Source organism: Delphinapterus leucas, chromosome 15, assembly GCF_059928025.1.
Source record: "Delphinapterus leucas isolate spDelLeu-1000000601 "Yukka" chromosome 15, BTC_Dleu_Yukka2, whole genome shotgun sequence".
NCBI classification, from domain to species: Eukaryota; Metazoa; Chordata; class Mammalia; order Artiodactyla; family Monodontidae; genus Delphinapterus; species Delphinapterus leucas.
The window spans coordinates 23,071,619-23,098,059 of record NC_143143.1 but is presented as its reverse complement, the minus strand read 5'-3'; the positions used below and the strand labels follow the sequence as shown (position 1 = coordinate 23,098,059).

General features: G+C 43.6%; 1 protein-coding gene across 7 annotated transcripts in view; it reads left to right on the top strand.

Moving 5' to 3' along the window:
* The window catches only part of VPS35L (VPS35 endosomal protein sorting factor like), a 128,846-nt gene that overhangs the window by 84,910 nt on the left and 17,495 nt on the right, over positions 1-26,441 (top strand). For 3 of the 7 annotated variants that reach the window (XM_089896076.1, XM_022552283.2, XM_089896075.1), the window contains 5 exons: positions 272-370; positions 1,900-1,977; positions 2,808-2,922; positions 12,928-12,999; positions 19,680-19,819. In XM_089896076.1, coding sequence (XP_089752202.1) covers positions 272-370; positions 1,900-1,977; positions 2,808-2,922; positions 12,928-12,999; positions 19,680-19,819 — 504 coding nt within the window. Of the gene's footprint in view, positions 1-271; positions 371-1,899; positions 1,978-2,807; positions 2,923-6,312; positions 6,442-12,927; positions 13,000-19,679; positions 19,820-26,441 lie in introns of those variants that run through there. The other 4 variants (XM_022552287.2, XM_089896073.1, XM_089896077.1 and 1 more) reach the window with 3 other exon arrangements.

The window sequence follows — 26,441 nt, the reverse complement described above, 5'->3', positions numbered from 1 at the left end:
CAATGCCAATGTCATGAAGATGAGGTGGTAATAGTAACGTTTCCGCTCTCTGCTGGGTGAAGTAATGTGAAGTCTAGTTAGAGTATATTCCAGTGCACGGATGTGTGTGTTTGCTTACATACGACTGAGATAGCCACCATTTATAGCTGTGGGATTTTTGGTGACTTGTCATCACAGCGCCTCCCCTGCCCCCACAAGCTCAGGCAAAAGCTTTCCAGTTGTGTGCTCACAATGGAGATAACATCGTCGGTGTCTTTCTCCTTGACTCTAGGTGTCCTTTGGCCGTGATTTTGAACAACAGCTGAGTTTTTACGTTGAGGCCAGGTCGATGTTTTGCAATCTGGAACCTGTTCTTGTGCAGTTGATTCATGTAAGGATTTTCATTCATTCATGTGTTCTCTCAATACATATTTGTTGATCATTGAGCCATGCACCAATTTTAATCTGGGATTCTTCTGGCCCCATATTGCTTCTGTTCCCAAGGCATGAAAGGTGTTGTCTCAAAGGTTAATAAAATCTGCAACTTTGCTTAAGCCTTTGAGTGGTTTTATTGGCCTCTTTTTCTCTGAAACTTGCATATTCTCATTCCTGCGTGCCAACAGCAAAGAGTTAAGTGAGTTGCATTGATTATTTAGTTATAGAAATACTAACCTCATTAGAATTCCTTGTTGCCTAGCCAGAGTCCCAGCTTTCTTGGATCATGTGCCTTTCAGTAACTTTTCATGGTGCCCTTAGGCCAAAAGGAAGAAATAACAGTTCTGTTTATTAAGAAAGTAGGTTCAAACAACTTAAGAATTTGTGCCCTAACAACTTGACAGCCCTCTGAACCAACAGTATACATAAATTGAAAGAAAAATAATGTATTTTCATTCCATTCTTAAATCATCATAATTACTTACTAATAAAGTATATGCATCTATTGAACACTGCACAACTTCTTAAACCTTGGAATCAGATGGGACACCACTACTTTAGCTCCCATTCCAGATAGATTTTTTTTCCCCACATTAATTTTTGCACAGTGCTTTTTATCACAGCATCTGCTAACAGCCCAATTTTGCAAAGATATGAAATGATTGCAATGAATGTACCATGGCCTATGAGCTCCCTCACACTAGTGCTTTGCATAGTGTTCAACCATTGAGCCTTGCTGTGGTTGTCCGAAAAATGTGGTGCCCCTGTGATTTTGCTGCAACACCCTGGGGTGTCATTGTACACAGTTTGGGAACCATAGGTCCAAACTTTTTATATTTGTGTAAAGATTCCCTAAGGTCCTTGAATTGCTTCGTGTAAATTCAAGGAAAACAACCTTTTTATGTATTTGTCTGCTGGTTATCAGATTTTGTAGTATTACTAAGCTTCAGACCTAAATATGAGGATTTATAAGGATTAAATATAAGGATTAAATATAAGACTTATGAGGATGAAACGAGCTAGGAATGTGTAGCTCCTAGAACAGCACCTGCTCTTCTGCAAGTGATGATGTGGCTGCGGTTATACTGTTCTTACGGTTATCCTTAGTGTTGCAGAGCTACTTTGTATGGTCTGCGTCCGGTTTTGGAGGTTTCTGTTAAGATCTCTAAGATCTTAAGCTTAGTGTGGGGGATTTCTGGAAACGGAGTAAGCGAACCCTAGCTATTCATTAAGCCAGAAAATGGTCATTTATTACGCCGGTTGATAGGCATGACTTAACTCAGCGAGCGTCCCTTGGAGATGTTTGCTGAAGCCGAGATCGAATCTGGCCTGATGGCCATTTCGGGGTTTGGTGCTAACTAGTCTTGGTTCTGGTTAGCTTGCTCTCATTGACTTGTATGCAGTTAATGTCCACATCTCTCTGGAAGATGTTAATCTGAATCAGCCATCATTTCATTCCCATTTCTGTTTTACTGATTAATCTAGAGTGTGAACCGGTTGGCAATGGAAACAAGAAAAGTAATGAAAGGAAATCATTCCAGAAAGACGGCTGCATTTGTCCGGGTATGTTCTAAAGATAAGACTCACAGACTTTGAACTCCAGTGGGCTGTTTCTTTTGCAAGTTTCTGAATTGCTGTTCCCAGAAAAAGATTAAGGCTGGTTTAGTATTGATTTTCTGGATTTTTTCCTTGCATATCTCTGACTGACCACTTTTCTTAATGTTTTCAAAAGTAATGATCAAAGGAGCCTGAATTTTGATACATGTTACGGGGAGGGGGTTGAGAAATGGATTTGCAATTTTGTGTGCCAGCTGAGCTATCTCTGGCTTGTGCCTGTAACTGGAAGGCCTAGTACCTTTTTTCCCTCTTGATAAATTCCCAACTTTGAAAGAAATTTGCTCCTTGAGTATGCTGCTCAAAATATTATCAAAGCGATCCATATCCATGCTTTAAAAATAAAATCATACTAAAAAGATTACAGTGAAAAATAAGCACCCCGGCCCTGCCCTTGCTCACCATATACCTCTCTCCTCAGCATCAACCACCTCAAGCTCTTTTTAGCAACTTCTTCTTCAAATTACCTATGTATTTTTTAACTAATTGGTTTTAACAGCCGCTTCTTTAACTTATCAATATTAGGTGTTATCTGTTTACTTCCTGCGACGATGGATGAGGATTTATTTTTCATACACCATTACTTTCCTTGGTTGCCCCTCCCCCTCCTCCCAAAGAAGCAAATACAGCAGAAGCAAGGGGGAGAAATTGGGGTTCCTAATGGGGAGATTAATTATTTTAGTGTTTTTACTTGAAAATATATGGTGGTTGAAAACAAGAGTATTAACCCATTGTGATGGCATTGCCATGTAACCTGCTGTTTCTCCCCTTCCTTCTAGGCCTGCGTTGCCTACTGCTTCATTACCATTCCCTCCCTGGTGGGAATCTTCACCCGCCTCAATCTCTACCTGCATTCTGGTCAGGTGGCCTTGGCCAACCAGTGCCTCTCCCAAGGTGAGCCCATCACTCACTCTCTCCTCTCCTCTGCTCTCAGACAATTCCTGGCTCCTTAGGAAAGCGGACTCAGCGGTGTGTGGATATGTGTGTGTGAGTGTGTAGAGAGAATCCTTTAAGGAGGAAAGAAAGAAGGAAGTGATCAACAAGTGATGAGTTTTAAATCTGTTTCTTTAGTAGGAAGCACCTCGGACACACATTTATAGAGTCAGACAGTTTACAGAGCATGGGTAATTTCCTGTAAGGACCTTCCTAAATCTGTATCAGGCAGGCCAGGTCAGGTGGCTCAGACATCCGTAGAGAGTTTTAGAAGTTAGGACTGCTTATTCACAGCAGATTCAAGTTTATTTGTTGTTTTCAATGTTCATTTGTTTAAAACCCCAGAGATACAGGAGTAGAGTCTAATCAGTAGAGAATGAAGACTCTCTACAGCTTGCTATTAGGTATAAAAATTCTGCCCAAGATCCGTTTCTGTACGAGGTACAGAGCTCTCCTGGAACGAGGATTGTGCGAGTGGTTTATTTAGGAGGCAATCCCAGTGAGTGTCAGTAGGGTGACGGGGAGGGGAGACTGGGAAGGGAAGGACGCCAGCAAAGGGTGCAATGGTGGGTGGGTTAGCGCTGTGGGAAGCTGGGGTCCTTCCCACTGAGGCTTCGGCGTCACCAAAGTCTTCAAACATGATTGCTGTCCAGGAACCTTTTCAAACTCTGCTTGGTTTTGCTATAGACTCCTGGGTGCTCTAGTAGCCTCCCAGTGCATTTGGAATTAAACCAGACGCCTTGGCTGAAGTCCCTACGTGGTCTGGTGCCTTCCGGCCTTCTGTCCTCATCTTACACCACGCTTTAGCCACACCGGTTTTTTACTGTTCTTTGAACATACTAAGCTGTCTTCCAGTTCAGAGCCTTTGCACTTGCTGTTCCCTCCTTCTAGAATGATCTCACCTCCAGATATTTGCATTTTTTTAAATTACTAGGCCAGAGATGAGAATCAAGCCTCACCTCTTGCAGGGTCCTTTCCTGTCCACTCTAGCTAAAGTAGCTGCACCTCCCCAATCATGCTCTGTGCCATCCTCCTCTTGTCCTCACTGCATTTACCTTGTTCTGATGCTTTCTTACTGTGTGTGTTTGTTTACTTATTGTCTGGACACCCTCTTTCCCCACGAGGACTGCAAGTCCCACAAGAGCAGATATGTCCTCATTATTTGTCAGTAAACATGGAACTTTCTCCTAGTGCCTGCTTTGGTAAGGATGATGGGTTTGCAGGAAACAAAACAAAAATTAACAGCCACTGCCAAAACCCCAGTGATGTGCAAAATGAAGATTAGATTAGCTTAATTAATTAGATTAAATTAATGTTAGGAAATTTTAAATCTTATAAACCGGTTCCCTCTTAAAAAGGTCAGGAGTAGTAGACCCACGTGGGGATCCCTGAGTTTGGTGTCACCTGTAACATTAGGAATGGGTTGTGAGCTGCAGATACCAGAGCTGTGAGCTGCACGTGGAGGCCCCGCAAGCCTAGATCTTTCTTCTCCCCACTTGCTTCATGCTATTTTTTGTTTTCAAAAAAGAAAAACAAATTCTTAAGCTAAATAAAGATTTGCTGCTCCCAAGAACTGTTGGAGGAGAGCTGGGAATGACAGTTTCCCTGCTGGGATGCCCTCGGTCCACACCCAGAGATAAGTAGCATCAGAGCAGACTGGTACCCGGGTGTGGGCAGTCAGCGCCCCCTGTGTTAGAGCTCTGGACTCCTCCTCTACCTCCCCTGCACTTCAGGCTGCAGCAGGGCGGGCAGGAGTGTGGAGTCCACTTCGTGCTTAATAATTTTTTTGTTTTTCATGCTTAATAATTTATCTGATGATTTTGCTCAAGTCTCTAAGCGCTGTGGTGCTAAACCGTAAAAGGCTGTTGTTGTTTTTCTGAAAGCCACATGCAGCAATTGCTGGCCAAAATAAATCATACATTCAATTACTGAGAATGGGAAGGCTAAATATAAATTAAATGAAGCTTGTGGAAGTGGGCCACTTTGGTGTGTTTGCCTCCTTAAACACCCCCCCTCTCAGCTGGTTATAAAACATCCCCTCCCCGCTATTCATCTTTTTTTTTTTAGAAGATGTTGGGGGAGGAGTTTATTAATTAATTAATTAATTATTGCTGTGTTGGGTCTTCGTTTCTGTGCGAGGGCTTTCTCTAGTTGTGGCAAGCGGGGGCCACTCTTCATTGCGGTGTGCGGGCCTCTCACTATCGCGGCCTCTCTTGTTGCGGAGCACAGGCTCCAGACGTGCAGGCTCAGTAGTTGTGGCTCACGGGCCCAGTTGCTCCGTGCCATATGGGATCTTCCCAGACCAGGGCTCGAACCCGTGTCCCCTGCACTAGCAGGCAGATTCTCAACCACTGCGCCACCAGGGAAGCCCTCCCGCTATTCATTTTCTAGCCTCCCTTGATCCAGCCTTGGCTGTATCTTCTTTATCAGGCTGTGGCTTTGCCAGGGCTGACTCAGCCCAACAAGTAAACTCCTATTGAACTCTCAGCCAGGCCACCGTGGAATGCTGACGAAGGCTTATTATGGGGAGGCCCAGTTCTGGTCCTTTGGACACACTGGTTCAGCGTGTAGACTGGATCATGTGGGGATTTGGTCTAGGGTCACCCATTGCCCCAGATATTTAGGAGAAATGAAGGACTTGCAAATCAGTTGTTTGATCAAGTGCTTCTGACCTAGATGTGGCCCAGAGATGCCTGTTCACTGTCACTGGATAGCTCCTTGCCCTTGTTTGTCAGTGATTCTTTCTGGAAGGTTACCACCAGGTCACAGCAAGAGCAGATTCTTTCCCCTTTATTTTTATCTTGGTTCCTTTATCTTTACAGTTTCTAACCTCAGAAAGGAGGATGTTTTACAATGGAAGTAATGTTAAAGGTGGGTCTTGAAAGAAGAGCATTTGTTTATCAGGAAAGGGCTATGGGGAAGGGGAGAAGGAATAGTTGGCCTTCCAGGTAGAGGAGATGGCCTGAGCAAAGGCATGGACGTGTGAGATTACATGACGTGTTAGGGATAAGGCCCTAATGAATGGTAAGTTTCAAGTCTTCTGAATGCAGTGGTCCCAATTCTGATTCTGCTACTTGTGAGTTGGCTGCCCTTGGACAAATTGGCCATATGGTGCCTCAGTTTTTCCATCTGTAAAGTGGAGATGATGGCAATGGTTCATATCTGTGGTGGATTAAATGAGATAACATACTTGGAGCACTCGGCCCACTGGCGCACAGTAGCGACTCAGTAAATATTAACTTAGTATAACCGTCTCTCAAAAGGTGAAAGTATGCCTTGGAGTTTAGGAGCTAACTGTAGACAGTGCAGCTCTGCAGTCTCAGAGTTCTGAAAGCCAATTCTCATATGCAGAACCTTGGAAAATCTGCAGGAAAGCTGATCTTCAGTTCAAGATAAACCTGCTGAATTATCCTGAAAATAACAGATCTGCAGTTCCTCCGAAGATGAAACAATAGCGAGAACAATTAAAGCAAAATAGTGGTAAAAAGAACGGTTTTTGTTCTTATCATTAATAATAGTGCTTTTCCCTCCTACAGAATTCTTTCCCCCTCCTTTTATTTGAAAATTTTTTCTTCTTCCAGTTTTATTGAGATATGACATACAGTGCTGTATAAGTTTAAGGTGTACAGCATAATGATTTGACTTACATACAGCATGAACTGATTATCACAATAAGTTTAGTGAACGTCCATCATCTCATATAGGTACAAAGTTAAAGAAATTTTAAGAAGTACCTTTTCCTTGTGATGAGAACTCTTACGATTTACTCTCAACTTTCATATATAACATATAGCAGTGTTCATTTTATTTATCATGTTGTACATTACATCCCTGGTACTTAGTTATAAGTGGAAGTTTACTCCTTTTGACTGCCTTCATCCAATTCCTCCTCCCCCTGTCCCTCACCTCTGGTAACCACAAATCTGACCTATTTTTCTAGGAGTTTGTTTGGTTTTTTTGAAGTATAATTGACCTATAACACAATATAGTGATTTGACATTTCTCTACATTTCAAAATGATCACCATCATAAGTCTAGTTATGATATGGCACCATATAAAGATATTACATCGTTATTGACTGTATTCCCTGCACTGTGTATTTCATACCCGTGACTCATTTACTTTGCATCTGGGAGGTTGTACCTCTTAATCTCCCTCACCTACTTCTCTCCTTCCCCCTCCCTCTTCCTCTCTGGCAACCACCTGTTTCTCTCTTTTTTTTTTGCGGTACGCGGGCCTCTCACTGTTGTGGCCTCTCCCGTTGCGGAGCACAGGCTCCGGACGCGCAGGCTCAGCGGCCATGGCTCACGGGCCCAGCTGCTCCGCGGCACGTGGGATCTTCCCGGACCGGGGCACGAACCCGTGTCCCCTGCATCGGCAGGCGTACTCTCAACCACTGCGCCACCAGGGGAGCCCACCTGTTTCTCTTTTATGTTTGATTTGAACTGTTTCTCTTTTACGTTTGCTCATTTGTTTTGTTTTTTAGATTCTACCTATTTCCCCCCCTTTTAAAAATTAAATTAAATTAATTTTTTTTATACAGCAGGTTCTTATTAGTCATCCATTTTACACACATCAGTGTATACATGTCAATCCCAGTCTCCCAATTCACCCCACCCCCACCCCCCCACCACTTTCCACCCGTGGTTCCCCCCTTTTAAAAATGTACTTTCTTTTACTTATTTTTTGCATCTTCATCTTGGAGAGCTGTGCTCACAAGCCATGTCTTAAGTAAAAGCCCCAAACAAAAGTTAAGTCAGGTTCTCCTGTAAGACATCTTATCCTCACACTGTGCACTTTTCCTTCATTGTACACATCACCATTGTCGTTTAACAAGTAAATGTGTAAAGAATTGTCTGCTTCTCTCCCCTGAAGAGTGTCAGCTCCATGAGGTCTCGTCTGTCTTAGTCACTGTGCTGTACCTGTCTCCTGGCACATTGCCTGACGCGTGGGTGCTCAGTAAATGTTTAAGGAATGAATGGTACCACATGATAATAATGGTTGATGACTCTTCATGATACTGATGAATGTAAAATGGTACCAAACCTTTCATGGGAGGGACCTAACTCCTAAGCAACCTAAGTGTTCAGAAGAGTCTCATCAAAGTCCTCTTGGTAGGTTTTAAATAATTGATTTTCCTATTTATAGAAAACAGGAAACAAGGTGGGTTCAAACATATGCCGAGGCTCATAGACACGTTAACTGGAGCTGTAGTGCTGGTTTGATTTGTGAGGAACACGGGGACGCCCAGAAGAAAGGCTAAAGCCTGCGATTATGAAGTCCACTGGCTACTGTGAACTGTAACTGCTGATGGAGGAGGCCAGGGCAGTAGAATGGAGGAGAAAAATAATTTTGTATTTCCTCCTTTTGGAGAGTAAGGAGCAGCTTGTGATGGAGAAAAATGGTCTCTATCCACTTCCCAAGTCTTTGGGGTTTATGCTTAAGGTCATATTTACTTGTTCTGTTGGCAAAGCATCTTCTGAAGAATGTCATCGATGCGACTGTTTTCTCAAACCGTGAGGCCTCTCTGGTGATTATGGCAAAGTATTGGATTGGCCAAAAAGTTCCTTCGGTTTTTAAAGTAAAAATAAAAGACACATTTTTCATTTTTACCAAGAACTTTATTGAACAATGTATTCACCGTTTTGTTTCACTACCTTCTGCCATCATTCAGGCAACTTCGTAATTCCATCTTCCCCAAACTTTTTATCTTTTTGAGCAAAGAACTCTTCCAGGTGCCTTTTACATTCTTCCAGGGAATTGAAATTTTTTCCATTAAGAGAATTTTGTAAAGACTGAAATAAATGGAAATCCAAAGGTGCAGTGTCTGGTGAATATGGCGGATGAATCAGAACTCCCCAGCCAAGCTGTAACAGTTTTTGTCTGGTCATCAAAGAAACATGCGGTCTTACGTTATCCTGATGGAAGATTATGCGTTTTCTGTTGACTAATTCCGGATGCTTTTCGTCGTGTGCTGCTTTCAGTTGGTCTAATTTGGAGCAGTACTTGTTTTAATTAATCATTTGGTTTTCCAGAAGGACCTCATAATAGAGGACTCCCGTCTAATCCCACTGTATAAACAACATCACCTTCTTTGGACGAAGACAGGCCTTTGGTGTGCTTGGTGGTGGTTCATTTCACTTGCCCCACGATGTCTTCCGTTCCACATTGTTGTACAGTATCCACTTTTCATCGCCCATCGCAGTTTGTTTTAAAAACGGAATGTTTTTGTAACATTTAAGGAGAGAATCGCATGTGGAAATATGGTTAAGAAGGTTTTCTTTGCTTAACTTATGTGGAAGCCAAATATCAAAGCGATTCACGTAACCAAGCTGGTGCAAATGACTTTCATTGCTTGATTTGGATATTCTGAGTATGTCAGCTATCTCCCGCGTAGTATAACGTTGATTGTTCTCAATTAATGTCTCGATTTGATTGCTGTCAACTTCAACTGGTCTACCTGACTGTGGAGCGTCGTCCAGTGAGAAATCTCCAGTACGAAACTTTGCAAACCACTTTTGACACGTTCAATCAGTCACAGCACCTTCTCCATACACTGCACAAATCTTTTTTTGCGTTGCAGTTGCGTTTTTACCTTTCTTGAAATAATAAAGCATAATATGCCAAAAATATTGCTTTTTTTCTTCCGTCTTCAATATTAAAATAGCTACATAAAAATCTACCAGTTTTGATAAGGTTTTTTTTAAAATGCAAGCTGATATGACAGCTGTCACAATACAATCTAAAAAAATTGTTTCAAATGAAGTTAAAGACAAGTAAGCGCTACTAGAGCCATCTTATGGAAAAAAACAAATGAACCTTTTGGCCAACCCAATAGGTTAATTTTGCTGTAACAGTTCACAGGTGGGCAGATGGCATGAAGCTTGTTGCCCATGTTCATGTCTGAACACGCATGATCCATCCACCTTAGGGGAGGTAAGGGCAGGGATGGAGAACCCACAGAAAAGGAGCAGGGGTGAGTCTCCCCCTTAAGTTTACTCGACTCCTTATGATTGTAAACGCCTACGATTTGCTTCCTCCTGCCAGCAGTTCTTGGCCAGTTTTTACGTGCAAGCCACTGTGCCGAGCATTGTGCCGAGACAGGAATGCACTTACAGAGCCCTCCTGCTAGCAAGGGGGAGCGGATCTGTTTACAGTGACTCAGAGCAGCACATGATACATGTCATGCAAGATGTGCGTAAAACGTACCAGGGAATTTTAGAGAAGAGAAATGACCCTTGGCTTGGAAGAGGAAGAAAAAAAAGCTTCTTAAAATTGAAAAGTGTGGAAGGTAAAGGGGATCTATATATGCTGAAGTGAGGCAGAGGGCATTCTAGCCTAAGCAACGGCAAGAGCAAAGGCCTAGAGGCTGGAAAAATGGTGCATCTGGAAGGAATGAGTGGAAGATCAAGTTAGGAAGGTTGTTTGGAGACTAATTGTTGAGAGAACTGAATTCCTGGCAAAGGAGTTTAGTTTTATTCAGTACATATTATTTGCTGGGTGGCTGATCTTCTTGTTACAGAGGAGGAAACTGAAGCTCAGAGGTGTGACATGACTTGCCCAGGAGCATCTAGCTAATAAGTGACTTCAAGTGCTCTCTCCACCGCTGTGCTTCTCTGTAGTTAGGTTAGTTCCTCTAAACGATAATCCAGTATTTTATTTCTAACCCTCTGTGTGTGTGGTTGCTAGAGACCAGTTATTATAGATTGAACATTAGATAAACTTATTTAGGAGGCAATCAGAATTAAGATAAGGAATGCCTAATCCTTTCTGCTTAGGGAAATCTAAGCTTAACATCCACAGAAGAACTTCACAACCTCCTGTGAGCTACTGCAGGGATGGCAGGAAGGTGTGTCATCCCTGCAATATCCCAGAGATTTGAGTCAGGTGACACGTGGGCTGAGCATGCTTGGCTCAGAGAGAGGCCTTGCTGATCAGAGATAAAAGAGGGAGAGCGTACAGGCACCTCTTATGGTGCTGCTGAAACTGAGAAGTCGTCTGTATGTCTGAGTGGACTTTCCACATTAACTGTCAACATTCTGCATAAGTCAGGTGGCAGAATCAAGGTTAGATTAATGCTTAATTGTTATCGATGACAGCTTAATGAATGAGGTATTTAATTGTCCCTAGGCATTCATATTTCTTTAAATCTTGCTCTATACACAAATCACCAAAATAGTGGTCCTTAAATCCTCAAACTTAATTCCTATAATAACAGGCTCTGTTATAAAAACACAGTTTTAGTAGTAAAGAGTATTGAGTCTCTATGATAACTTGCTTATGGATAATAACTTGGCCATTTAGACTATGAGGCTTTACCCAAAGACACCTCTATCACTTGGTGACAGCACATCTTCATGGCAGACTGCCTTAGTCTCTTTGGGCTGCTATAACAAAAATACCATAGACTGGGTGGCTTAATCAACAGACATTTGTTGCTCACAGTTCTAAAGGCTGGAAGTCCAAGATCAAGCTACTGGCGTATTCAGTGTCTGGTGAGGACTTCTAGTTCACAGACTGTCTTCTTGCTATGTCCTTACATGGCAGAAGGGATAAGGAGCTCTCTGGGGTCCCTTTTATAAGGGCACTAATCTATTCAAGAGGGCTATACCCTCATGACCTAATCACCTCCCAAAGGCCCCACCTCCTAATACCATCACATTGGGGTTTAGGATTTTAACCTATGAATTGGTGGGGGGTAAACATTTAATCCACAACACAAAGGTTGAGAGAGTAGGCTATGCCCTGATGTTGCATTTTATACAGTAGTTTCCGCTATATAGATATAGAATCCAAACCTAATGGAAAATGTTGAAAACTGGTGAAGATGTTTAGCAATGGGGTTGATAGAACTTGAGAGAGTGAATAGTACTTGTAGCCTGAGCCCTGCTTTAATAAGGTATATTCAAGGGACGGGAGTCTTTCAACCACTCATGACATTTTGTTTTAAGAAATGTGATGTTTCCTTTCCTGGAGTTCCCTGGATTAGGACAGTTGTCCTTCTGAGTTGTCCAGGAGGACATACGATGACTGAAGTTCTGGGAATGGGGTGGAGTGGATTACTGTGAGGTCTTGTTTAGCCTGGGAGTTTATGACTGACAAGTAGTAAAGGTTTCCATTAGCACTGACCTAATGCGTTATTTAAAAAATAAAACGCTACCTCTGAAGGTGGTCTGGGTTATCACTTCTTGACCGTCTCTTATGATTCATGTACTGAATCATCTTCTATATCAACAAATGCCAAGGACACAGAAGGATGAACTTACTCTCAGAGATCACAGTTAAATCTGAGTTTTATCATGTATGGAGCGCATTTAAATCTTAATGATTTTTATTTTAATATTTCATGCTCATTTGAAAAAAATTCTAACAATACAGAAATGTAGATCTTAAATAAAAAGCCTCCAAGTAAAGTCACCAGTAATCCACTCTGTCTGCTCACCTCTAAAAAGTATCCACTGTTCAGTTAGTATATTTCTCTTGATTTTTTTCTTCTATGTATACATTAAAAAATACGCTTCCATTCTCATATGCTGTCTGCCTCTTTCCTCTGCTCTTCTGTCCTACCCATCTGTCTATATTCTTATATAAATACACACTGCCCCCCATCTCAGAAATGGGAATGTGTCTTCCCTAGTGTTTTTCAACTTGCTTTTTTTGCTTATCTTGGCCTCTCTCCTCCTACCCCCTTCCTGCCCACCATGTTAATACATGTATTAATAGATCCACCACTCTATTCTTTGTAATGACTATTCAGTACCCTATTTCTTTTTTTTGGCGAGGGGATGGGCTATAAAGTATTTCCCCAACCATCCCCCCCCCCGATTTTTTCCCCTAACTCTTATTGAAAAATATTTGGACTTTTTCTAGTTTTTTGCTCCTACAGACAGTGAGCAACCGGCATCTTAATTCTGAGCATTTTGAAACTGACAGTTGTCCAATTGACTGATATTTTTGTCTCTTAGAACATGGAACCCTGTTGTTCAGAGACATATGCAGAGCTTCAGCGCACAACAGACAGCAGTGGGGCTCCTCAGGTGGGCATATGTGTGGGAGGCCGCTGGCCCCTCAAGTTTTCTACGGGAGCTGGAAGAGACCTCAGAGCACAGGGTGAACAAAACCTTTTAAAGCCTTGAGAAGAAGGTTCCATGCAAGTGAAGCTGTCTAGAGAGCTATGTGTGACTCCATTTGTAGAGCAGATAATCAGAGAGGAACCTTCCTGGCACATAGGCTGTGGGTTGCAGTGCAGTCCCTGGGGCCCTGGAAGATGTGTGCCCCCCTCAACTTAGTGCCTTGCTTTATGTACATGAGGAGGGTGGGCATCCCTGAGGGCAGCAGGAGTGCCACAGTCCACAGTAGCCCTTCCCCAGTCTCATTCCCGCCTTCCCTGCTCTGGTAAAGAAGGAAGGGGCTACTCCTCAGAAACCCCCTTTGACCATCCTGCCTATGTATCCCACTACCCTTTCTGTTTTGTACATTTCTGTGATTGAAAATTTTATAATAAACTTGTATTGACTTTGCTAAAGAAAAATTATTTGGGGAAATTTATAAATAAAAATTCCAAAATAGTAACCTAGCAGTACATGAAAGAACCCGGTTTCCTTCGCTCTCAGCTGCCACTCTATAACACACTTAATAGCTTGGCGTTATACTGCCTCCCTTTCTTTATGCATCTACCTAAATATATATATATTTTTTTCTTGTAAAAATAGGATCATACTGTATGCAGTTGTATAACATTTTGTACTTAATATATCATAGATAATCTGTATTATACATCAAAACATATCAACGTACCTTATTTTCTTTATTAGCTATATCATTTCTATGGTGTGGCAGTACAATAATTTCTTTAACTGGTCTCTTATGGTCAGGTTGTTTGCAGTTTTTCTCCAATCGAGCTGAGTTGATACAAAATACCTTCATCTAAGGAGAACCATTGGCCCAGTTGTTTACAGTAGCTAGGCAGCATGGGTAATCCAGATAATCCCAACATACCTAGTTTACTTAGTACCTTCAACTGATCCCTGATTTTCATTCTCTCCCAGGGTTTGCTAGTGACATATATCTTGGTGACCATTCTGTAGTTTTAGTGGCTTTGTGTTTTGGGTGTGTTTGATTTCTTCATGTCCTGAGGTTTCTAGAATATCATCCTCCTTTCATGTTCTGCAGACCCTTTGAAACTGCCCAGATTGGGAAACAGGAAAACCTGAAATCTCTGACAGAAAATTATCTGAAGTTCTGTGATAATTGTCTAACAAGCCTCCCTGGCCCTTACTCATATGTGAAATGATGGTAGCCTGCCCTGGCTGAATTTCATTATTACTGACTACCTCTGTTTGCTTCTTGCTGAATGTCTCCAGATTAAACCTTTCAGAATGTGCCATTTGCTGTTGGAAAGTCATATTCTGCATTTAGCTGAAGGATTTAGAACAATTTTTCTCAAACCTGTTGAATCATAAAATTCACCGGAGAAGCTTGTTTAAAAAAAAAAGGATCAGTTGATTAAGATGGTAAATTTTATGTTATATGCCTTTTACCTCTTAAAAAAAATTGGAAGAAAAAAGGAAATGGGCCAGATTCCACTTTGTAGCTATAAAAGAGAATGAAGTTGTACTTTATATGCATGATAGATTAATCTCCAAGACATGTTGTTGAGTGGTTGGGGAGGAGTTGCAAAATGGTGTCTACCATATATTAACTCTGCAGAAAGAGAAGCAAAGAAAGGGAAAATGTATTTGTTTCTGTACGCTTAGAAGCATACCCAAGCAGCAGGTAATCCTCTTTGCCTCTGGGAAGGGAAACTGGATGGCCAGGGACCGGAGTGAGAAGGAGTGTTGCCTTTGGAATTTAAAATCATGTGACTCTGTTGCCTATTCAAAGGTAAATATTTTTTTAAAGTTAGATTTCCGAGTCTCTGTCATGGATAGTCTGGTTTAATACATTTAAGGTGGGGCCTGGGAACCCATATATATTTTTTAAATAACAGCTTTATTGAGACATGATTCATGTATCATAAAATCCCTCCTTTTAAAGAGTACAGTTCAGTGGTTTTTAGTATATTCAGAGTTGTGTGATCATCGTCAGTAATTACAGAATATTTCCACCTCCCCAAAAGAAAACCCCGAATCCATTAGGCAGTCACACCCCGTTCCCCCTCCCACAAGCTTCCCCCAGCCACCAATCTCCGTTTTGTTTTGATGGATTTGCCCATTCCAGTCATTTCATATAAATGGAATCTTACAATGCAGATCTTTTATGACTGGCTCCACTCATTTAGCATAATGATTTCAAGGCTCATCCATATTGTCGCGTGTATGTACGCATATACGCCGCATGCATGTAGAGTTGGAGGAACTGCCAAATTAGTTTGCGAAGTGGCTTTACCATGTTCCATTCCCATCAGCAATGTTTGGGGGCCTGGGGGTCTGTGTTTTCACAGGATCTCTATGATTGTTATGCTCAAGCTATTTTGGAAAACACCGTCTCCAGTAGTAGCCCAGTCCCTCTTACTGTGGCTGTTTGTCTTCCACCCAGCGCCCAGAAGCACTGAAGGACGTGTTGACCACTGTGCAGGGAACAGCGGCAGAATGCCTCTCTGCAGAGCAGTCAGCACCCCAAGAAAAAGGATCTTAAACAGGACGAACTCTGGGCTGAGGTCAGCCAGGCTTGAGTGGGGTTTTTTGTTTGTTTTATTTTTTTTTTAAGATGGAATATGGAAAATAAATCTAGCCGTTCCTTGAAACCTCAGAAGATTCAGATGGAGGAATGCATAGCATGGGGAAGCCAGTGCATAGATTGATACATGCTTTTTCCTTCCCCCAGTGGAAAAAGGATAATAGTCTTTATGAATTGGAATCTGATTTCTCCTTTTTCTAGAAGTCTTTTTTAGAAAAAACAATGTAACCCATTTTATCTGTAATTGTCTTCTGTGGCTTTTAATAGCCACAAATAAAGTGTTATGTGCTGTAGGGTATATAGAAATAGAAATATAATGTCGTACATGTGAAACATACAGTGTTATAAACCAACTTCAATTTTTAAAAAATGTTATATGATATTGGCATGATTATTCTGAACTCTATGAGGAAAAACTGTTTTCATACACAGTAGGATTTGAGTTCTAATTACTAAGACAAAATTGAAAGGTCTCCCAGACAAGATTTTATATATGGGGCAAGTCTTCCGAGGATAGAAATAAAAATCTGCTTTGAAACATTTCCTGCCTCAATGCTTAAATAACTGTTTCTTTTCACTCCCTCCTTTGGAATGGGAACTGAGCAGGGTGGCTGGGAGGAGTAGGGCACCCGGCACAAAGTGGGTCCCTCTTTAATGAGCCATAATAATAGGCACCTTTCTCAGGGCCACTTGGTAACAAACACATAAATAGAATACATAAATGGTCTTTCAGGTTGTTCTGAGCAGAATTTTAATTTCCGCCGAGAAAGGCTCTTTCTTCACTTTGTTTGATAATGGACTTAATGTCTTCACCGGAAAGCAGTGCCTATAGAGCCAGGAGAAAGACACCAGACCTGGTGGAGTCCAGGCCTGCCTGTGCTCTAGGGGGTGAGGTCAAGGGTAGGCTCAGCTCAGTTTCTTATTTTCGTATTGTGGTTAAGTTCACACAACATAAAATTTACCATTGTAACCATTTTTGAGTGTACACTTCAGTGGCTTTAAGTACATTCACAGTGCTGTGCAACCGTCAGCACCATCCATTTCCAGAACTTTTTCATCATCCCAAAGAGAATGAAACTCTGTACCCATTAAATAATACCTCTGTTCCCGCCTTCCCATTCTACTTTATCTCTCTGAATTTGACCACTCTGACTACCTCATACCAGTGGAGTTAGACAGTGTTTGTCCTTTTGCCTGACCTATTTCATTTAGCATAACGTTTTCAAGGTTTGTTCATATTTATAGCACATGTCAGCATTTCCTTCCTTTTTAAGGCTGAGTAATACTCCTTTGTATGTATGTACCATGTTTTGCTTATCTGTTCTTTGATGGACAGACACTTGGGTTGTTTTCATCTTTTGGCTCTTGTGAATAATGCTGCTGTGAGCATTCGTGTACAAGCACCTGTTTGAGTCCCTGCTTTCATTTCTTTGCGGTATACACCTAGAAGTGGAATCGCTGGCAGATGGTAATTCTGTGTTTAACTTGAGGAACCACCAAGCTATTTTCCACAGCAACTGCACCAGTTTGGATTCCCACCAGCAGTACACAGAGATTCCAGTTTCTTTACATCTTTGCCAATACTTGTTATTTACTCTTTTTTTTCATAGTGGCCATTCTCATGGGTGTGAGATGATATCTCATGGTGGTTTTTCTTTTTTAATAAATTTATTTTATTTATTTTTGGCTGCGTTGGGTCTTCATTGCTGCGTGCGGGCTTTCTCTAGTTGTGGCGAGCGGGGGCTACTCTTTGTTGTGGTGCGTGGGCTTCTCATTGCGGTGGCTTCTCTTGTTGCAGAGCACAGGCTCTAGGTGTGTGGGCTTCAGTACTTGTGGCATGAGAGCTCAGTAGTTGTGGTGCATGGGTTTAGTTGCTCCGCGGCCTGTGGGATCTTCCCAGACCAGGGCTGGAACCCGTGACCCCTGCATTGGCTGGCGGATTCTTAACCACTGCGCCACCAGGGAAGTCCCTCTCCTGGTGGTTTTGATTTGCATTTCTCTCATGATGAATGATGTTGAGCATCTTCCATGTGCTTAATGTCCATTTGTGTATTTTCTGTGGACAAATGTCTATTCAGGGTAACCTTTAGTCAGGTTACTTGTTTTTTTCCATTGTTGTAGAATGTCTTTGTGTATTCTGGTTATAAACCCCTTATCATATCTGTTATTTGTAGACTTGTGTTTCTTTTAAAAAACACACATCTGACTGTGTTGCTCAGTGCTGGTGATGGCCTTTAAACTCTGCTCAGCTCAGTCTTTTAACATCCCTGGGCTACTCTCACCTGGCCACTCAACTTTTGAGCTTTGTTCATCATCTGGGCGTGGAAATAATTGTACCTTCCCCATAGGACTGCTTGAGGACTGAGAATGTTAATTATCTTAAGATAGGGCCTAGGAGTTCCTCTGGTTTCCATGAATAGTGCCATTTACTACTGTCTGTAGGCCAAGATGGAAGACCCTGCATCTTTCTGGGAGGTTTATCTACCAGAGCCCCTATATCAAGACAGGATCAGCTGCTTTGTGTCCCCCTTAGAGCAGAGCATACGACAGGCTCCCAGCAGATAGGTATTAATTAGTGTGATCACGTTGGGCTCATCACCACACTTGTGTTGTCAACTCTTGCCCCCTGTTTTCCCATGCGTGCCCACGATGCCCGGGAGAGTGCCAGTTCACAGCTGGAGCTTAATAACTGTGCTTAGGTGAATGCGGTACGGGTGTGAGTTCGGGGTCCTGGGAGGGAAGCTCCTGGAGCAGAGGTAACTTTATGTAGTAAACCCTGATATCAGTGTCTTTCCATACTGTGGTTTTTTCTTTTGAAGAAGGCAGAGAAGTCACTACCCCACTCTCCAGTTTCAGTCGCAGACTCTTCTCGTTAAGGGCCAGCCTCTGTTTCCGGCTGTGGGCATTTGTTGTTGCATCTGCTCCTCTGCTGTGCTGGAGGGGCTTCTGGTTTTAACTCGGGGTGCTGCAGACCAGAGCACTGTTCTGTGTGCATCACTGCAAGCCGTTGCGGAGTGGAAGTGTATTTGAACCATGTAAATGTTTGATCTTGTCGGGTAGTTTAAAATTTCGTTTGTCAGGTCAGTGTTCTGTCTGTTCTGACCCTGAGGCTCTTTCTCATGGTTAGTACTTAGGCAGTTCTAGAAAGACCTCTCCTTCTCCCTCTCCATCTACGCTCCCACCAACACACTAGTTCCTCCCGCCACCGGCTGTGTCCTCCTGTTACTCCCTCTCTCTCACCTCCCCCTTCCTCTCCATCCCTCCTCTCTCCCTCTTCCCCTTCTTTCCTCCCTCTCACCCTTGGAGGTCTTCTTGTTTTATAGTCTGTTTCATAGTTCGTAAAGTGTCTTCACTTTCCAAATGATTCTCCGGAACTGTCACCTAATCAGAAGTCTTTAAAGCCGTGTGTGTGTGTGTGTGTGTGTGTGTGTGTGTGTGTGTGTGTGCGTGCGTGCGCGTGTGCGCGCGTACACATTCCTTCAGGCATTTCCATTGTTATTTCTTTAACAAATACAGTGTGCGTTAGAGCATATTCAGACAAACCAGAGCTTGAACCTGGGCTCCACCACCACGGCTGGACCCTCCCGCATACACAGGCCCTGTGGTAGGACCGGGCACTTCTCGTTCCACACCTCATTTCCTACCTGTGAAGTGGGCTGCGGACAGCACTTTCCTCCTGTGGTGAACCAGATGGTTCACTGAACCAGTTCAGGTGAAGCCTTCAGTACAGGCAACTGTGACTTCTATGCCCTCTGTAACAATTTGCCACGTGCTTTTTTCACGTATTATCTGAAGTCAGTTTGAGGTTCTCTGAGCCAAATCGCTCAAAGGAGGAAAGGGGGGAAGAGGAGAGCTGGGAGGCGGCAGCACCCTCTCAAGCGAACGTTCCAACGAGTCGATCACGGTGCAGAAACCCTCTTCCAGGACTCGCCAGCTGTCTTGAGCCCTCGGTGTGGCCGGACTTCCAGGCCGTGTGAAGAAGAAGCAGACCCTGAAGTTTTCAACGTTCTCATACACGGACTTTTCTTCTGTCTTGCAGCTGATGCCTTTTTCAAAGCCGCTATAAGCCTCGTTCCAGAAGTTCCAAAGATGATTAATATTGACGGAAAGATGCGGCCCTCAGAATCATTCCTTCTGGAATTCCTCTGCAATTTCTTTTCTACTTTGTTAATAGTTCCGGTATGTTTCCCCAGAAGACCTGTAGGTGATGTCTTTCTTTGACCTGTTTTACATACATTCTTAGTCCTAAAAGTGCAGGGATGTTCTGTCTATACCTGTATTGGTTTTCTAGTCAGATGTTTGAATTTTTCAATGTGTTTTCTGTTCATTCTGTGTCCAGGGTATGTAGTCTAGGCTCTCTATATGGTCGAGGGGGTATCACTTAGTGGTGAGGGCTCAGGCCTCCGGACCAAGACACCTAAGGTAGAAACCCAGCTCCCCTTCCTTCCAGCTCTGAGTTTCAGGTGATTATGTAACATTACCAGGATGCAGTTTACTCATTTACAAAATGGAAATAGTAAGAGTATCTACATCTCTAGGTTGCTGTGATGATTAGGTGAGCAAATGTACGTATATGGTTAGAGCAGTGCCTTAGCGCATAGTAAACACTTAAAAAGGTAATGGTGGTGTTATTTTGATGGCAAGTACCAGAAACCGCAACAAGATAGTAAAAGTCGAAGGGGATATTGTTGGAAGATGCTGGGGTTTCTCGTGGAATATAGGAGATGAGAAGTCAGGCTTGGGCTGGAAGGAATCAAGGCCACTCCCAGGATCCAGCATTAGGACCTTCACCCTAGTTGGGGTTCTTAACCTGGGGTCCACCTACCCCAGGGTTTCTGGCAGGGCAACCACGAATTTAGATGAGAAAAAAAAAGGTTTTTGTGTTTTGTTTTGTTTTGTTGTTGTTGTTTTTCACAAACCTCAGTGAAGTTTAGCCTTTTGCTTCATTGTGAATCACAGGCAAAGAGCCACAGTACCAGTTGCGGTAGCTGGGACTTTGTCAGGAAAATAATCAACGCTATGTTTATATCACGTTTCAGGTGTGAAAGTTATTTCAGAAGATCGTCTACGTGTTTCCTTCCTTTAAAAATGCAGTAGTTATTAGGCCCATCATTACTTCACCAAGAAGTAATAGATTACAGTATAACAAATACATTGGAAAAATATTTTGACAACTGTATTTTAGCATAATTGATTGCCTTTGTAGTCTTACATATGTTATTTTCTGCATTAAAAATAGTACTCTGAGTTGTGCATAGGCGTCACCAGGTTGTAACAAGGTCCAGGCACAAAACGGGTCGGCTCCTGATGAAGCCAGATGTACATAGGAATCGGGGATGCGTTTTAAAATAGAGTCTTGCTTTGTCCCATCCCCGCCTCCCCACTGAGAGTCTCACTCAGTAGGTGGGATTGGCCTCTGAACCAGCATTTTTGAAAGCTCCCTCATCAAGTCAGGTGTAGGTGGTCCTAGGACCACACTTTAAGAAATGTCCCTCTGGGCTTCCCTGGTGGTGCAGTGGTTGAGAGTCCGCCTGCCGATGCAGGGGACATGGGTTCATGCCCCGGTCTGGGAAGATCCCACATGCCACGGAGTGGCTGGGCCCGTGAGCCATGGCCGCTGAGCCTGTGCGTCCGGAGCCTGTGCTCTGCAATGGGAGAGGCCACAATAGTGAGAGGCCCACATACCGCAAAAAAAAAAAAAAAAAAAAAAAAAAAGAAGAAATGTCCCTCTGGACTCAGGCCATGAAAGCAGCCCAGCTCCCGTGGGTACGGGGTTCCCTTTTGGGGTGATGAAAGCGTTCTAAAATTGACGGTGGTGATGACTGCACAACTCTGAATATACAACCAACCTATGAACTGTGCGTTTTAAGTGGGTGAATTGTTGGGTGTGTGAATCATATCTTAGTGAAGCTGAGAGAACAAAAAGTGAGTTGCTCCGAAGTTTCCAAGTTCAGATCCCAAGTTCTTTGAAGAGGGGCTGGGATATTCAGGAGGCGGGCTTGATGCTTGATTTCAGTGTTTTCAGATCTCCTTCTTAGTACTTTATAATCAATTTCTCTCTTTTTTGGATATTCTAGTTATTTGTCAGGTGACAAAATCAGGGTTTCTAATGAGGAAGTTGATCAGTGTCATTGTTCATTGATTAACTGGGATGCGTTTTCCTTCTGCATGTGGGGTTTTCTCTGTTAAAAATCACTGGAGCCTTGAAGAAAAGCTTGTGTTCGGTCCTGACCCAATGACTCAATAGCCTTGTGGCCCTGGGAAAGTTTTGTAACTTTCAGAGCCTCAGTTGTCACCTTTCTAAAATGTCATCCAAATGCACACCTAGCAGGGCTGCTGTGAGGATTGACTGAAATGATAGCTATGAAAGTGCTTTGTGAACCAGAAGCTTGGTCCCTGGGGTCACAAACTGATGACCAGTGGGTGGAATCCAGCCCAGAGACATACTTGTTGGCCACATCATGATGGAAAACGTTTGGAACTAATTACCCACATTTAAAAATTGGTAGGGGCTTCCCTGGTGGCGCAGTGGTTGAGAGTCCGCCTGCCAATGCAGGGGACACGGGTTCGTGCCCCGGTCCGGGAAGATCGGAAAATAAATAAAATAAATAAATTTAAATAAATAAATAAATAAATAAAAATAAAAATTGGTAGATCACAGGAAACCCCAGAAATTTAGTTCCTTGTGAAAAATCAGGTCCAGCCATGTGAGGCCCGCATTCCCCGCCTGGCCAGTTGACCTCAGCTGGAGAGCAGCTGCTCTTCCTGGGGGGCACGTGCACTCTCTCCAGGTCCCCGGGTGCCTCTGGGTCCATTAAATCCTTTTCTGTTGCCTACCGTTCCCCTAGGCATTCAGGGGAACCCCCCTGCCAGACTTCATTGGTTCCTGGTATCAGTGCTCAGGCTTTTGCCAGGATTTACTAAAGCTCATGAGATGAAGAATAGCCACAGTCCGTGACTTCTTACTAGGTGCCCTGTGCAGTGCTAACTCCCTTCGTCAACATTCAGTCTCTAGGAAAATGCCCCCAAGTCTTGCAAGGTAGGCGTCATTGTACCTTTCCCACTTAAGGAGACCTGGAGCCCAAGAGGCTTGCCTGGGGTCGCGTGGCTGTTGAGCAGCAGAGCTGGGAGGTCTGTGCTGCCCCAGAGCCTGTCCTGCATGGTCTGCCTGAAACGTTTGCAGGGGGCTTTATTTGCTCAAGGTTGTTGAGACTTAACAACCCTATATCCCTCCTGTGGGATGCAGCATAGTAACTACTGGTCGGCTTTCCGGGGCGCAGTGAGGTGTTGAGCCTGAAGGGCCAAGGCCGGGCGCTAACCGAGCTCAGAAGCCAGAGGATGGGCCACACACGAGCTCCGCCCGCTGTGAGTAGGTTTAGCAGGAGATGACTCCCATATCCCACCTTTACCTGGTTCGCATTTTTTTTTTTTTCTTTTTTTTTTGCGGTACGCGGGCCTCTCACTGCTGTGGCCTCTCCCGTTGCGGAGCACAGGCTTCGGACGTGCAGGCCCAGCAGCCATGGCTTACGGGCCCAGCCGCTCCACGGCATGTGGGATCCTCCCGGACCGGGGCACGAACCCATGTCCCCTGCATCGGCAGGCGGACTCTCAACCACTGCGCCACCAGGGAAGCCCTACCTGGTTCGCATTTTTACCTTTCATGTCACAGCTTTTTTTTTTAATTCTATTTTTTAAATTTAATTTTATTGTTGTAAGGACATTTAACATATCTATCCTCTTAACACATTTTTAAGTGGACAGTACAGCTTTGTTGACTCAAGGCAGTATTGTACAGCAGACCCCTACAGCTTATTCACCTTGCTTAATTGAAACTTTAAGCTCACTGATTAGTGACTCCCCATTTCCTCCTCCTCCCAGCCCTTGAATTCCACGCTTTGATTCTGTGAACATGACTATTCTAGATGCCCTACATAAGTGGAATCATACAGTATTTGTCTTTTTGTGACTGCCATATTTCACTCAGCATAATATCCTCAATGTTCATCCAAGGTTATGATAGCATTTCCTTTCTTTTTTTTTTAAGGCTGAATAGTATTCCATTATGTGTGTATACCACATTTTATTTATCCATTTATCTGTCAATGAACATTTAGGTTGTTTCCATATCTTGGCCGTTGTGATAGTGCTACAGTGAACGTGAGAGCACTAGTATCTCTTTGAGATCCTGATTTCAATTATTTTGGATAAATACCCAGAGGAGGGATGGCTGGATCATATAGTAGTTCCATTTTTAATTCTTTGAGGTACCTGCATACAGTTTTCTATAGTGGCTGCACCATTTTGCATTCCCACCCCCAGAGCACAAGACTTTTAAAGAATGGGTTTGGAAAGCTTTGATTCATTTTATTTGTTTAGAAAAAAATTGAAGCCATTTTAGACCAAATAAAATACGTGGCCCACTCTGTTCATACTTATAAATGCAGAAGTAAACATTCCCCCAGGACAGCCCTCTCTCCTCAGCAAGCAGCACCACCTTTCGAGCATTTTGAAGCATTCTTCTTTGGCATTAGTAGCAGTCAGCCTCTTGGTAGACTGCAGAACAGTCTTCTCCATGTTATTGAACTAATGCATTTCTTTTGACAACATTCGGTAGGATAAGCAAAGTAGAATTAATTGAACAAGTTCATTGTTACCACTTCAGACGCCTAATTTTGATTCAGTTGAAATTTGTAGGCAATGGAAATGTTTCCCATCAGTTTTCTGGCACTAATCACCAGGACACAGCAGGGAAATGTCTTTTCTCCATCTTATCTTTGAGAAAATGTCCAGCCATCAGCATAACATGGTATCCAGATGCTAAGATTCATTCATTCCGTCCACCCCGCAAATATTTGTTGATCTGGGAATGGAAGAGTGAACATGAGAAATGTGTGCTCCCACTCAAGGAGACAGATGCTAATAAGCAAATAAATACTTAACTACAGTTGTATAAAGTGTCATAAAGAACTACAGGGACCTCTGAGAGCCTCAGATTTGAAGGGAAGTGGGTCAGGGAAGTTCCCTGAGAATGTGTTACCTGAGCCGAGATCCAGAGGAAGACTAGTAGGTCCCTAAGTGTGGGGGGCGGGGAGGGGAGGGTGTTCTGGCCAGAGGGAGCAGTGTGGGTAAGGCCTTGAGGTGGGAAGGGTCACCCAGCAGCACTGGAGGGACTGGAAGAGAGCCACAGTGACGAGCGAGGTGGTGAGAGACTAGAGGGACACCAGGGTCTCGAGCTGGCAAGATGGGCAGGGGCTGGCTGCAGCAAGGCCAGGGAGCTCTGCAGACTCACCAAGGGCCTCGCATCTCCATGGTGATCTGTCTCCTGCCCTCCACCCCCGCCACGCCCTCCCAGTGCCCCTCTTTCCTTTCTTGCCCTTCCTCCCAGTCCCCTTGTGCTCTGGCTCCTTTTCTAAAGGACTTGAATATTTATTTAACACACTTACATACCTTTTACAGTGAGCCAGCCAGCAGTTCACAAGTACTCACTGCAAACAAACCTGTTATTATCCTCATCTCACAGAAGCAGACCCTGGCACAGAGAGGTGAAGTGACTCACCCAGGGTCACCAGCTAGTAAGTGGCCAAGACAGAATTCAAAGCCAGGATGTGTGTACTCCGCGCTGTCTTTGCTGCCTCTCAGGTCTCCTGGGAAGTTCGTCATTTTCAGGGTATTCCTTCCCTCAAGCAGTGACATTTAATAGAAGGATTCCCACAGACCAAGGAGCCAGAGGGATATTCTGAGTGGTTGAAGGCAGGCCCCCTTTCCGTGCAGCAGAGAGAGAGAGAGAGGTTTGAGTCCCTCCCAGGCGCCCCTTGGGAGCCACCTCCTGAGCATTTGTTTGCTGCCGGGCAGCCTTGGCAGAGACCCCAGGGGAAACCTTTTCCCCCTCGGATTGCCAACTGAATCGGGATCTCTTTTTCTTCTTTAAAAAAGAAATCTGTGTTTGCATTTCTTTAGTTGCTGGCACTGGTACAATTTCTTCTGAAAATGTTACAACCACTGAAGCGTGGCTATCGTGTGGAAAATGTTTTCCTTGTAGAGAAGGTTGGAAATAATCTCTTCGTCTCCTCGGTTTAAAGCTAGCAGAAACGGCTGGCTACAAACCTTCACGTCTCCGTGACCCCTTCTTCCACCTTTTTGCAGGTGTGTTGAATGCTCTCTCACAATAGTTACGGCAATTTGTATTGAAATTAAGTTACTGGAACTTTCAGAGTGTCGTCTCTTTCCAGGGCAGATCCTGAAATAGAATATATTTTGAACATCCACATAGCAGAACGAAATAGCCTAGTTAGAAACAGCTGTTAGCAAAGCAAGGCAGTAGTGAGCTGCCATCTGAGACTGACTCTGGCAATGGGAGGCGGACCGTGGCACGGGCAATTTTGCTGCATATAGTTTGAGGTACTCAGATTTTGGAGTATCATGTGTCTTCTTTTGTGCCGATACCGTAACAGCAATTCCTGTAGATGTTAGCAGCTGTACAAATCATCTCTCTCTCCTCCGCCCTCATTCTTGCCCATTGGAAGTATTACTGCTGTGTATCCACACATTGGATTACGTAGCTGCTAACTCCCGCCCACCTCAGTTATCACACTTCTACTCCATGCCTGAATTCAAGATAGCCGACTACGTGTATGCCTTCCCCCAGCTAGCCAGCTCCATAAAGTCTAGTTCGTCCCTAATTCATCTGTAGAGAGACAGTATAAATAGAGTATTAGCAGTTAGGAATGTCCACTCTGGAGCCAGACTCCCGGGGCTCAAATCCTGCTTCCCCCATGCACCAGCAGTGTAGCTCATTTCCCAT